Source organism: Simochromis diagramma, unplaced genomic scaffold (assembly GCF_900408965.1).
Source record: "Simochromis diagramma unplaced genomic scaffold, fSimDia1.1 OVJJ01000545.1, whole genome shotgun sequence".
NCBI classification, from domain to species: domain Eukaryota; kingdom Metazoa; phylum Chordata; class Actinopteri; order Cichliformes; family Cichlidae; genus Simochromis; species Simochromis diagramma.
This window is the reverse complement of record NW_024387371.1, coordinates 4,948,886-4,962,543: the sequence shown is the minus strand read 5'-3', so window position 1 is coordinate 4,962,543 and position 13,658 is coordinate 4,948,886. Positions and strand designations below refer to the sequence as shown.

General features: G+C 40.8%; 1 protein-coding gene across 2 annotated transcripts in view; it reads left to right on the top strand.

The window, feature by feature from the left end:
* The window catches only part of scube3 (signal peptide, CUB domain, EGF-like 3), a 74,939-nt gene that overhangs the window by 57,860 nt on the left and 3,421 nt on the right, over nucleotides 1-13,658 (top strand). For both annotated transcript variants that reach the window (XM_040007591.1, XM_040007590.1), the window contains 13 exons: nucleotides 154-276; nucleotides 4,308-4,424; nucleotides 9,974-10,096; nucleotides 10,247-10,363; nucleotides 10,458-10,553; nucleotides 10,698-10,814; nucleotides 10,961-11,122; nucleotides 11,232-11,435; nucleotides 12,270-12,431; nucleotides 12,525-12,692; nucleotides 12,766-12,927; nucleotides 13,013-13,210; nucleotides 13,298-13,450. In XM_040007591.1, coding sequence (XP_039863525.1) covers nucleotides 154-276; nucleotides 4,308-4,424; nucleotides 9,974-10,096; nucleotides 10,247-10,363; nucleotides 10,458-10,553; nucleotides 10,698-10,814; nucleotides 10,961-11,122; nucleotides 11,232-11,435; nucleotides 12,270-12,431; nucleotides 12,525-12,692; nucleotides 12,766-12,927; nucleotides 13,013-13,210; nucleotides 13,298-13,450 — 1,902 coding nt within the window. The remainder of the gene's footprint in view (nucleotides 1-153; nucleotides 277-4,307; nucleotides 4,425-9,973; nucleotides 10,097-10,246; nucleotides 10,364-10,457; nucleotides 10,554-10,697; nucleotides 10,815-10,960; nucleotides 11,123-11,231; nucleotides 11,436-12,269; nucleotides 12,432-12,524; nucleotides 12,693-12,765; nucleotides 12,928-13,012; nucleotides 13,211-13,297; nucleotides 13,451-13,658) is intronic.

Genomic DNA, 13,658 nt, shown 5'->3' with positions numbered 1-13,658 from the left:
TAGGCCACTCTGTGCTAACACATCTTCAGGTTTTTCCTACTTCCAAGTGACAAAAAAATTGCATGCTGTAGGTTTAAGTTCAGCGCTCTCTCATTTGCAGCTGCGATGAGTGATTTGATGTATCCGCTCCTCGTTATGATTTTCTGTTCACAGACATTGACGAGTGCCGTCTGAACAATGGGGGGTGTGATCATGTGTGTCGAAACACAGTGGGTAGCTTTGAGTGCAGCTGCAAGAAAGGCTACAAGCTGCTAACCAATGAGAGAACTTGCCAAGGTACGTAGCCCGTTTCGTTGCCATTTGCCATTTAAATAAACAAACTGTCTCTACTTACTCCTACTCCAAAGCTTCTGCTAAACACTCTTTGTCTCATAGACTGAGATTTTTTGCATTAAATGACAACTACGACAAAAGAGCAGTTGCCTCCCGATGCCACAAAAATATGCACTCAGAGCTTTCTGTCCTGCAGAGAAGCCAAACCAGGCCTCTCTGGCATGTTTGTCCCTTACATTTAGTGGTAGCTGCTGCTCAGCAGGACCTGGGAGAACTAGCACAGAACTAATAAGAATTTGCAATGGCTGAACACAGGTGTAGGAAATTAGGGGCTCCAACTCTTAAATCTCTGGTTCTTGGATGAATAAAGCCACCACAGGAAAATATGCTGAAAAAAGACAGACAGCTTACAACAATGGAGCCAAATCCAGCCTCTCTCCAAGTGAAAAACAGATGACATGCTATTTTTCCTTTCTTTGTATTTATTGATGTGGTCAATCAATATTCAGCCTGGTACACATCAACGTCATGCAATTGGTTCAGAATTGCTGCACGGAATCACACCACTCTAACACGGTACACAAGCATCGTGTGCGTTTGATGAAAACGTACTCTCTGTCGCCGTTCTTTGCAGCCACTCTCTTCTCTCTTTAAATCTATTTTCGGTGGATGCCTTTCTTTCATTATTTGTCGCCAAACAATGCAAAGTTTATTTTGCCAGAATAACACAGATAACTGAGAAAATGCGGCCTGTGCATGTCGGAATGTAAATCACAGCTTGTTTTATGTGGCACCATGCCTTAACCTACTCAGCCGTGTGCTGTTTTGGGCCAGGGAGTCAACTTTGGAACAGGGTTGTTCTTGTTTAGCGCTGTGTGTTTTGTCTGGTGAGAAGGGCTGTGATAAAGCTCGCCTGCTGTTGAGTGAGGTATTGCCATGCTTGCATACTCCACACTATTGAGTCACTTGCCTGCTACTCGTCTCGTCATTCCTATCGTGTTTTCTCATTTTTGGAAGGGGATCGGGGGAAAATAAAAGCTGAGTGCCTCTTAGTAAAGGTTAAAGTTGATCTTCTTTATTTGCCCTTTTGTTCATGTAGCTCCTTTGTGCTTGTCTTAGTTTTTTTTTTTTTTTTTTTACCCTTCATGTTGGAATGTAGATGTGTGGTTAAAGGGGCATACTGCTTATTTAGTATTACTTCCAGACTCTTGTTTGTCTCGCAAGAGACCTATTTGGGGAAAAAAAGAGTGATTAAAATTAAAACAGCTGAGGTCCACAGATCTGTAATTTTAGTCTTTCATGTGGGGTGTGCTCCAAAAGCAAAAAAAAATCCATCCTACATTTCCCATAATGCAATAATGCATTTACAAGGGTCATACGGTTCATATTGTCAGTTGTAAAGGTTAATACGACTTCTCTAGCTCTGTAGAAGACGTTGTGCTGTTTTCATCACCTTTGTGTGCGAGATGTGGAGTAGGCCTCTAAATTTTTTGGACATAGCTTGGGGTCTAACAGGTATTACTTTGACTAAACAGCCAGGAGTAATCCTATCATCGAGCTCACTAAAGTGCATATAGAGTATAAATCCTGAAGTGAAAGACTAAGAAGATTAGGTGCACCTGCAGTAAATTTACAGCCATCCTTCTCCTGGTTTTGCTAATAGTTGCTGGTGCTTCGTTGCGTGTCACTGTGTTCTCTGGTATCAGTTACTCTTAGACATTTGCAGTCACCGTGAGGTGTTGAGATGTGTAAACTGAACTCTTGGTTTATCTTGGTTTAAACAGTCGTGGTGTTTCCCTGCTTTCAGTGGACCATGGCCCCTAAGTCAGGATGGGGCATGTCTGCTGAGCCCCTGTCAGCATTCCACCACCCACAACACCCTCCTCCTCCTCCTCCTCCTCCTCCTCCTCCTCCTCCTCCTCCTCCTCCTCCTCCTCCTCCTCCTCTTCTTCTTCTCACTCGTAATCCACATGAGGGCACTCAGATGTTCATCAGACCTTGTGTTTTCTCCAGAGGGAACATCAGTGATGGAGGCCTTATCTGTCCTGGATAAACAATAGTTGCCAGTGTTTTCATTGCAGTCGATCTCATTTGCCGTTTTATTTTGAGTAAGGTTCAAGGTTAAAGTGATGTGAGACTGCATAAAGGAAGTTAGTGACAGAAGCTCTGAGTTGCGATTCTCATCTGCATTCAGTGTGACTGCTATCCCCCTGCACGTACATCACCTCATGATGTCGTCTTTGCCCTCCCACTGCATACTTCACCTTAACTGTCTTGTAAATAAGGGTTGTGGGAGTCCCAGATGTCTTAACACTTATGCTCTGTAGCATGATATCACACAAAACGATGTAATGATAAGTTGCAGATTGACTTCTGGCGTCACTGGTTGCAGCATATTTTAAGGATAAACTCAGTCACCACGCCTAACTCCTAGAGGGTTTTAGACTTTTTATTTAAAAGTGTGCTTGAGTCGAGTTTATCCTTAACACGCCAAAAACAATCACTTTTGCAATGCCTCTTCCAGCGTGTGCCAACCCACGCTTCACTCATCTATCACTGCTTTTATGAATCTCCAGAGGCCTCCGCAGGAGACAAATGGCAAGAACTGTATGAGCTTGTTGTCTTTTTTTTTTTTTTAATACTTGGTTTGTGGTAAAAAAAAAAATTATGTTCTAGAAGATTTATTTTGTAAAAGTTGATTGATATAACCAGATAAGCTGCACCAATTATACATTTTGGTGTTTTTCCAGCTTTAAAACATCAGCTTGTACGTTTCCTTCAAAGCTTGTGTACAGCTTTGTAAACTGATATCTTAATAAGCTATTAATCTCAGAACATTTTATCTTTTGGTTGCTCTTACAACATGCCTGCCAAATATTAACCTCAGTGATCTTCATATGGTTTATCTGTCTAGTTTGGATTATGCCCAGTGCGCAAATGTCAATGTTTTATTTTTATTTTTTCAAAAACCATGCAAGATTTGAGCAGATATTTATCAGTCTGTCTTCCTGCGTTCTTTAAGCCAGCATATCATTTAACCAAACATACTTAATTGCTGTGAAATACGTGTGACCTCCGTTTAATGGCAGCGTGTGCTTCCTCATAACCCAGAGGAGGTTCAGATGTAGCTGATGAAAGCAGGATATTCCTGGGAAAGTCCTGAGAAACCTTTGTTTTATTTGCCAAGTTGATCCAGCAAAGTTGTAGCACATCCCCATTTTCCACCAGCATTTGCTGTCTGGGCTTGACAGAGATCATTACTGACATTAAAGGGAGCCTTGATCACAATAAAACCAAATGTCATCAGTCTCCTGTAGCTTCATGTGTCTGTCCTTATGGTCTTTGAGCCCATGACATTTAAGCAACTTATCAGGATCCATGTGTAAGAGAGACAGAGACAGGCAGGAAGGAGCTGATTTGATGTAGATTTGCAAGTGAAGCTGACAAGGTGAGAAAACCAGAGAAACTGAAAATCCACGTCTTCTTATCTGCACTCGTACTGTGACATGTATATCTACGTGCTATAGCAAAAAATGTGGATGTTTAAACGCACATTTACATGATGTCCAAGTAACAGACTGACAAGTCAAATTCTAGGACTTGTACCGACTCTAGCTCATTTAGCGTGCTTAAGATGAAAGAGAAGGAAAGTGTTCCCAAGGTCCAACGTTAGCGTGGAAAAACCAACCCAAAGGCTCCTATTATCAGGTAAAGAGTGGGCTTTCTTTTGTCTCCTGCTGTGGCCACTTGTTATTTCAAAACAACTTGGACAATTTCATTTCAGTGCATCGAAATGGAAAACTGCATGACTGCAGGAGGTCAAGCGCTATACCATGCACCAAACAGAAGACGCCTTTCTTGGAAAATACTTTTTTTTGTGACATATTTTCTGACCCGTTGCAATTCTTGACAACCAAGAAATACAATACAGAAGATGAAACGAGGACAGATCCCATTATTATTGGAGGCTTTTTGTGTGTAATTTGTTGAACTGTTTGAAAAGTTTATAACAGCATGTCTTTCTATCTACACAGATATTGACGAATGCTCTTTTGACCGTGCCTGTGACCACTTTTGTGTCAACTCTGCCGGAAGTTTCCAATGTCATTGTCATAAGGGCTATGTCCTTTACGGACTGGCACACTGTGGAGGTGAGCCAGCATGTCTGTTTCTTCTTTGCCTTGTCTCCGGTTGTAAATCTCCTGTCTGTCACTCTTCCTCTAGAGCCAGCACTTCTGTGCTAACCTTTCATTTACTGCTCTTATGTTTGGCAGGAAAAAAAAAAACACTAGAAATACTAAAAATGTTATTAATTTTAACATGCCTACTGACAGCTTTAATAAAGCACTGCTGAGAGATTTTATAGATTTTACATGACTAATTTACAAAGTGTTTTATTTCTGCAGTAACTGTTATAAGACTTGCAGGAAGTTTAGCCATAGGCATTACAGTGACTGAAATGTCTGCGCAGCTTTTAGAAGAGCTGGCAAGACATTTTTACAGACACCCATTGTCCCCTGATGATGCATCCTAACAACCTTTGTGATCCTCTGACTTTCCAAGTAATGTCACAGTTTGTGGGTCTGAATGAAATGTTTCAAAATCGTTTTGTGCATTATATTTATATCCCCCTTAGGATGAATTATAATGACTTTGGATTTCATTTTGCTTTTCCTCTCATGCTACCATCAGCTACATTTGTCCATTACTTGAACAAATGCCTTTAAACCATATTGTATTCTGACCACTTTCTAGGCTGGACTCTTATGATTTATTATTATCAGGTTGTCAGATCATCAGGACTGGAAAGAGATCATCTCCTTGGTAAAAACAGAATTGAATTTAAAATTCATCTCCTCGCATACAAAGTCTTGAATGATCATGCCCTCTCATATCTTGAAGACCTCAGATGTCTTTGTTCAAAGACTGAAGGCTTATTTGTGGTTTCTAGAGTGTTTGAAAGTAGAATGGGTGGTAGAGCCTTCAGATATTAGGCCTCTCTACTGTAGAAACAGCTCCAGTTTGGATTCGACAGACAGTCCCTCCAGTTTTAAGTTTAGACTCATAACTTTCCTTTTAGATAAAGTTTGTAGTTTGGGCTGCATCAGGTGACCCTGAACCATCCCTTAGCTATGCTGCTATAGGCTTAGACTGCTGTGGGACGTCATGGGACGTCTTTCTTTTCTTTTCTTTTCTTTTAAGGCACAAACTAAACTTTTTTTTTTTTAAGTGTCAATGTATAGTTACTGTTGGTGTTTACACAAGCTAAGCTCATTAATCTGGAGACAACATCCTTAAAAAATAGAAAAACAAAAAAACGTCCCTACATGCAGCTGCATTCTTGGGTAAAACTGAAGTGTATTTAAATGCTCACTCTGATGGATTACCTTTCACAAGCCAGGTTTAGACCTCTACGAGTCGATTTTCAAATGGACTGAAATGAGCTGAAACAGGTGGCTGCCTGGAAGGCAAGAACTCAATCTAAGAACGTACGCTACACTTGGCAGTCATATAAAGTGCAGACAATTTGTGCTGTACTTAATGTACTAAAACATGAAATAATATCATGGAGGTTATGGTCCTTCAAGGTGGAGTATGTCCATCAAAAATGGGCAGGTAGTTACTGTACTCTGGTGTAGAACAGATAGGAGAAACGGCCTTTGGTGTCAGAAGGAGGTGTGTGAGGGCACGTCAGATCTGCCAAGAGGCCCGCCAGAGCACATCAGGGTGTTGCCGCGATCCTTTGATGGAGCGTGTATCACCAGTTAGAATCTGCTGCTGTCTCCTGCACCTCGGGGCCTCACAGTAGTTTTGGGAGAGACGTAGAGAGACAGCATATGCATTTGAAATGCATAGCTTTGAAGTGACTCGTTATGTGTTTTTGTCTGTAGTTTGACAGGTCGACTGATCGGGAATGTTGCAACAGAATTGACTATACTGAGACTAGAGAGTGGTAACTTGTAGATGTTTGTGATCAGGAGGTTTACAAGGTGCAGTTAGTCAAAAACTGCATAGGAGTAACAGTTTTACATTTTTTGTGAACCACCTACTCTTTCTTTGTTTTTGTTTTTTAATGCTTACTTTCAATGGAGTCAGAGATGTGGTGGCAGTGCTGCTGGGTTGCAATACATTTTAAGGGGTTACTTTTATTTTTATCCACCCACTGTATGTAATTCTGGAATTACATAGTCTGCTGTATTTCAGAAGAGTTTAATAGGTTCACGGGATCCATTCCACACATGGGTAGCTGTATTAGCTGTCAGCTCAGGGAATAAATGTGCCAGGATTGGATTTGTAAGGCTTTTACTCACATGATGGACTGTGATCAGGCTGCACTGAGCTGCTAAAAGGAAAGAAGATGGTCAGGCGTAAATGACTCTCTATACCATTGTTGAGAGAGCAAGTGATGAATGATTTCCCCTCTTTCTCCCCCCCCCCCTTTTTACCACCACCGCTGTCGGAACTGTTAGATAACCCCAGAGATTTATGGTGATCGCTGCTGTACTTTCTTCGTCCCCAGCCACAACAGTACGAGGTTATGTTATCCCCTCTGTGGTTTATCAGCGGACATTATGGCTGCCAAACAATTCAGAAATCTGGTGTTAAACAATAGACTCACCCTAAACAAACCCAATTAGGTCAGTGACCTGCTGTTAAGCATTGTGCCGAGGCATGTCAACATTCCTCCCAAGTGAGAGTATATCCAGCCATTCTCCCTCTCGGCTAGCAAAACAATCTGCTCATTTTGCTTATCTGCTTTAAAAAATAGACTCAAACTGCTTGTGACTAAATACTTTTAAAGTATTTTTGAATTTACCTAATTTGATCCAGTCAGCATTTACCGTGGCAGAAAGGCATTTTTATCCTACGAAAAACATGTTTGTACATAGATCTATGAAAAAGATCTCTAAACATCAAAAAGGGTTCCAGTTGATACCTAAATACTTAAAGGGGGCTTATTAGGCTTATTTCTAGCTCCTTAATTGTATTCCTGGGCTGTAATAGAGCAGCTTTCAATAATTAGAAGTTTAAAACAATCTTGTACTGGAACTTGGTTTAGCCCCTTAGTTCATCCACCCCTCTAAACCAAGCCAGTTTTACCCTCTTTTACTAGTCAGCTTCTGTCTAAACCAGTTTTTCTTTTGCAAACCTCCAAAAAGCAGGTTGTTTACCATATGCAGATCAATATTAGGCAAAAGAGTCATAAACTAAGCATTTATGGTGCTCTGTATGTATGTTAACCTTATGAATTGTATTTGAAATATATGAAATATATTACTAAATATTACTTGGACACTAAATACCCTGCAAATATTTGTTTTCTTGCTTTGTTATAAACTTCCATGTACTCTTTGGGTGGTTTAATCTGACCTGAAAAAACATTTGAGGGAGTAAATGTAAAATTCCAAATGCTTTCAATCTTGGAAAGAAAATGTGGGACACATAATACAAAGGGTTGACATCAATACATGTAATGAATGCAATCCTAGTATATAAATAATGCGAACAGAAAAAAACGATCATTCAATTCACAAATTCCTTGCAAACTGTAATCTTGTTGGTTACAATAACCTGCCTGTTGAAGGCTGGATTCCAGTTAAATTCCACTTAAATTCATTCGATTATGGCCGAATGTTGCTGTGTCAGGAAAAATGATTGATTGAACAGGTTAAAACTCAAAAGGTAGTCACACTTTCGAAGCGGTGAAAGTTGCTCTTTAAAAAATAAATCATTACTCATCCTGAATGTGCTACATGAATACAAATTCCTCTATCGTAGCTTTGAGGGTTGATTGTTGCATAATGCAGAATAAAATGCCCCTCATAGTTTCTGTTGCTTACAATAAGATACTCATCTAAGCTACAGAATGTTTTTTTTTTTTTAAGCTATAAAGAAAGGAACAAATTTTATCACACAATACAAAGAGCGTTGCTGATGTAATGTAGGATCATGCACCGTAAGTGCCTTTTTATTCCAAGGACAACTCTGGATTTACCAAATAGTCATTAAAAAATCGTGCAAATTACTCATATTATATTCATGCAGCTGCAAAGTGAGAGGTATGTACTGCACAATAAATATGTCTTCAATTTTAACATTTACATTTTTTTTTTTAAACAATTAGTCCTATTTTTTGTTATTTTTGAAATTGCATATTTTCACTTTGGTGTCATGTTTATAGGATGTAGCTGAAATATTTGTAGTGCTTACAATCTTAAAAAATGTGGGGGTTTTGCTGTTTTTCTTTTGTTACAAATGATGAAAAAAAAATACTATGAAACAAAACTCTTAATGTCCAAAACTAACTGTAACCTAAACTAAAATCAATTTTAATGTAAAAGTAAATCTAAAAATTGCTCTGAGTTGACATATGATCACCCCTCGACTCCAGTATTTGGATTTATCCGTTGCACGGCTGCTCGCCAAACCACAAAAAAAGGACAAATTAAAGTGGAACTTTCTTCTTCTTCTTCTTCTTCTTTTTTTTTTAAAGAAAATAAAAGGAGGGGGTTGGTGATTTATAAATATTTGTCCAATGCAGAAAACACTGCCCAGATTGCGCTTGGGGAAAAATTCTTCTTAAAAGCAACATGTGCCGGTTGGCGATTAAGCTCACAAAACTGATTACAGTTAAAAGATTTTGACATTTTTATGAACCCTAAATTTCTGCTACATGATACAAAGCAGTTGCAGAGTCTAAATGTCAGATCGTCTTTTTGTTCTGCCCTTTCCTTTCTTGGCTCGTCTCTACATCGGCTCTGTTAGAGCATGCAAAGCAAAAAAAAAAAAGATTAAAGCGATCTGGAGAAATGTTAGAATAAGTCTATTTGGTCACATTTCAAATTTGGGAAGAACAAAGAAGTCAAAACAACAGTTGCTGGCAGATGAGCTCTGCTTCCATCAGATTTTCATTAGAGCTCTTTGTCCTTTAAATGAAGTGCTTTGATGCAGAGGATAAGCAGCACATCCCTCACAACATTTTCAAGCAGTTCTGGCTTCAGAACAGCAGAGCGCTACTGATGAAGTCATCATCTTCTTCGGGGAGTGCAGTGGCACGCAGACTGTTTGTATTCAGAGTGAATAATTGAATGAGACAAGAAAGAGCATTTCATATCAGCAAGCAAGATCATCAATCACTGCCATTATCTCCGTTTCTTTCCCAGTGCCACTTGTCCGTAGCCTGCCGAATCCTCAGCTCCACTCACTAAACTAATTTTCTGTCTGGCATCGACGGCAGCCAGACTGCATCTGGATCCCGGATGCTGTTAGTGGTTTTAGCTCAGCATGTGTTTGAAAAGTTGATTATAATTTACTGCTTGCCACAAGTCTTTCTCCTTGAAGAGCAGAGAAATTTTGACCATGAAATTGAATGTGGGTGACATCAAAACGAGAAATCACTTCTGTTTACACGCAAACGCATTAATCTTTCCAGAGCGTGAGGATGAATGGAACTGAGCTTACAGGAACTCGTCATTCATAGCTGTGCTGTTTTATAAGAGGCCTGCTTGTCTTTCATGTAAATCAGCAGAATTGACTCCAGATTGTTTTGGACTAATCACATTCTTTTGTTTTGTTTTTATATTTCTGTTGCCGTATTTGTCAATAAAAATCCTTTTCCCTTTGATATTTTTTGATCTTCTCCAGGCATGTTCAGATGTCCACAGGACATCTGTACTTATGTTAACACCTCTCTTCACAGATATCGACGAGTGCAGTATAAATCGTGGAGGTTGTAAATACGGTTGCGTCAACACACTGGGGAGTTATGAGTGTACCTGTCCACCGGGGTACAAGCTGCACTGGAATAAGAAAGACTGTATTGGTATGTAGCAGCACTGCCCCCAAGTGGTTGATTCACTGACATACACTCGAAGCGGGCCTTTTCCACATACTGCTTGTGCAGTCTTTCTCTCTACGCCAGCTTATTGGTGTTAACATTATGTGATACATTGTAGATTGTGTTTTCTCTCAGAGCCTGTGAAATGTCCTCCTGGGCTTGTAGCACCAAAGGCTACACTGACCTGCAGCAAGACTGGCAAGAAAGAGAGCTGCTCTCTTACATGTGCTTCTAAGGCTCACTATCTGGCAGGTATGTCACCGCAATTCAGAGTCGAGTCACAAAGTATCTCAGATCCAAAAGATTAGTTTATGGACTTATTTTATTTTTGTGTGAACCTTTACAGAATCTGATAACAGCTACTCTGTCAGTTGTGGTATCCCCATCCTCAGAGGGAAGTCCCCCACTAGGCTGAACTCCAACAGCAGTCAGAGCTGCATAGGTTTGTCACTCTCAATATTCATATGGTCGCAGAGTTTTCGAGGACCCAACATGTCAATCACAACAGCACAGACAGCTGTCTTTGCAGGGATGGCAGTGTGATGTTTCAGTGTCCTCCTACCCACTGGGCTGTGTTTGTCTGTAGAGGCTCTGGCCCCTCCAGTAAAGCAGACGGCTTCTTTCAAGATCAAAAACGCCAAATGTCACCTGCATCCTAAGCTGCCTGGCCGAACTGAGGACAGAGGACGGACACTGGGACAAGGTCAGTCCTTAACTGGATATGTTCCTTTACAGATGTGTTGTTTATTTATTTATTTTAATATTTAAAGGTTGACTGCTCTATAACAGATCCAAGCAATGTATGCCGGTGCTGCCTTAAAGATATTATATGATATTGTGTGTCCACAGGAGGAGGGCAGCCCTGCAGCAACTGCCTGGTAACATTTGTCAACCTTAAATGTGACTCCTCCAAGAAAGCTAAAGGGCGACGTGCTCGCAACCCCTCCAACAAAGAAGTAACACGCATTACATTAGAGCTGGAAGCTGAGGTCAAACCTACAGATGCTACAGGTTGGACTTTTTTTTTTCCATCCCAAAGGAAAACCTTGATCAACTTAGTTGGTGCTTAAGACATAATTATTTAAAATTTTATTTAAATTTTTTATGAACTCCAATCCAGGGAGTTGTAATCTCAGCTGCCTGAGACAACGGATGGAGAAGCAGGTTAAAACCTATATCAAGGCTCTGAAGAAGTCCATCAACCAGGAGCGCTTCCTCATCAGAGTTGCTGGTTTGGAATATGAGGTGGCCCAAAAACTTCCCCAGGCTGCTCCTATTCAGGAAAACTGTGGTCCAGGCTGGGAGAGGGACAGTGGCCGATGTGGTAAGACCAGAGAGCAGAAATGGTAGTCTTGGATAAGCTAATTTTGCTGCAAGGATGTATTTAGAAACTTAGGATGTACTCACAGCAGCCAATAAGTACCACACATGAGCACATCTGAGCTCCAAAGTTCAGTTAATTTGACTAACGGGAGCACTGGGTCATACCTGAGCGTCAAGTCTGGTTAACTCTGTCCTGGGCTGCTTGAACAGGTGGGCCCAGGCGGAGATTGGTTGGACTGTTGGTTATATTACAGAGCAATTGTGCCCAGTGTTAGTACACCCTAAATGTCAGAATATAACCTTACGAAATGTCACATTGTGCATCATTGTTTCATAGAAGGTGTGTCTTTAGCTAGTCTTCAGGTGAGGTCTCTACACAACAAAACTAATCAGTCATCACCCAATCAGACCCAGCCACAACCCTAGGAGATCAGCTGATTTAAGTGTCATCCAGTATCATGTGATGGCTCTACTATAATCCAGCTCTGCATCCAATTAGCAAATGTAAAAAAAGGACATGCAAGTTAAGCTGTTTTAGCCAATTGCTTCTGCCCCTGCAAGCTACTTTGGAACCCACTATCACCTGAGGTGCCAATAACAATAAAACAAAAAAAACAAAACTGTGTTCATCTGCTCTGGTTTGCTCTCCTCATGTGTTACAAAGATTAACCACCAGAATTAATAGAAATGATCCCAGATACAAATAACAAATGCATATTTGTGCATATGTATATAGTGCATATTTTATCCATCCACGTTACATATTTAGTTAATGAGGAGTTATAGCTAAGTGTGTCCTAATCTCTAACTGAAGCCATTGTGGATGTTCTCTCAGTCAGATGTTTGCCAGGCTCTTACTACCACGGTGAGCAGGAACGCTGTGTCCAGTGTCCACCCGGCACTTTCCAGGAGAAAGAGGGGCAGCTGGCCTGTGACCTCTGTCCTGGAAGCGATGGCCATGGGCCTGTGGGCGCACGGAACATCTCCTCCTGTGCAGGTAGCCTTGTTTAAAGTCCCACGGACTATGTTAAAACATCCAATTCTGACTCATTAAAAAGCCTGATCCCTGTGTTGTTCACATCAAATCCAGGCCAGTGTCCAACAGGGTACTACTCCAGCAGTGGATTCAAACCTTGCCTGCCATGTCCTCAGGGCAATTACCAACCAGATTTGGGACGGACCCTGTGCTTTCCCTGTGGGGGAGGTCTCAGCACCAAGCGGGAAGGGGCCAGCTCCTTCCACGACTGTGAAGTCAAAGGTCAACTTTTTATCTTTGCTGGGGGGAAGAAATCCAAACTTCTTCGCTTAATATTTTTACTTTTTCCCTGCAGTTGATTGTTCTCCAGGTCATTACTACAACACCACAGTACACCGCTGTATCCGCTGCCCTGTGGGGACCTATCAGACAGAGTTTAAACAAAACTACTGCATCTCCTGTCCTGGAAATACCACCACTGATTTTGATGGTGCCACAAGTGTCTCGCAGTGCAAGAGTGAGTATGAAAATGAGTGTTTTGTGTTGTTCATTTTTCTCAGACATGGGCTTGAATTTAATTTGATATGTTTGTGTACGTCTAGACAGGCAATGTGGCGGGGAGATGGGCGAGTTTATGGGTTATATTGAGTCACCTAACTATCCTGGTAATTACCCTGCAAATGTGGAGTGCATTTGGAACATCAACCCACCCAGCAAGCGCAAGATCCTAATTGTTGTGCCGGAGATTTTCTTGCCTTCAGAGGATGAATGTGGAGATGTGCTGGTTATGAGGAAGAACTGTAAGTGGCCCTCTTTCATTAGCTTTCATTGAAATGTAGTAATTTAATCACACTATAAACCTGGTCATTTTTCTTCTTTAATACAAGGGTCAGCTACGTCCATCACCACCTACGAGACATGTCAGACGTATGAGCGGCCCATCGCCTTCACAGCTCGGTCCAGACGTCTCTGGATTAACTTCAAGTCTAATGAGGCTAACAGCGCCAGAGGCTTTCAGATCCCCTATGTTACTTATGATGGTATGAAACATTATCACTTTTCTCACCAGATGGCTTAGATTGTGAACTGTTATGCGTCTAAAATTTTTCTAACAGACTTTATTTTGACCTTAAAGGGTTGTTTTATAAAATAAATCTTATATAGTATTATTTTTAATAAACGTGGCAGGTGACAGTCTTTTTATTTTTGTCAGTGTAGCTGTGTGAAAACGACACATATTAGCTTTTT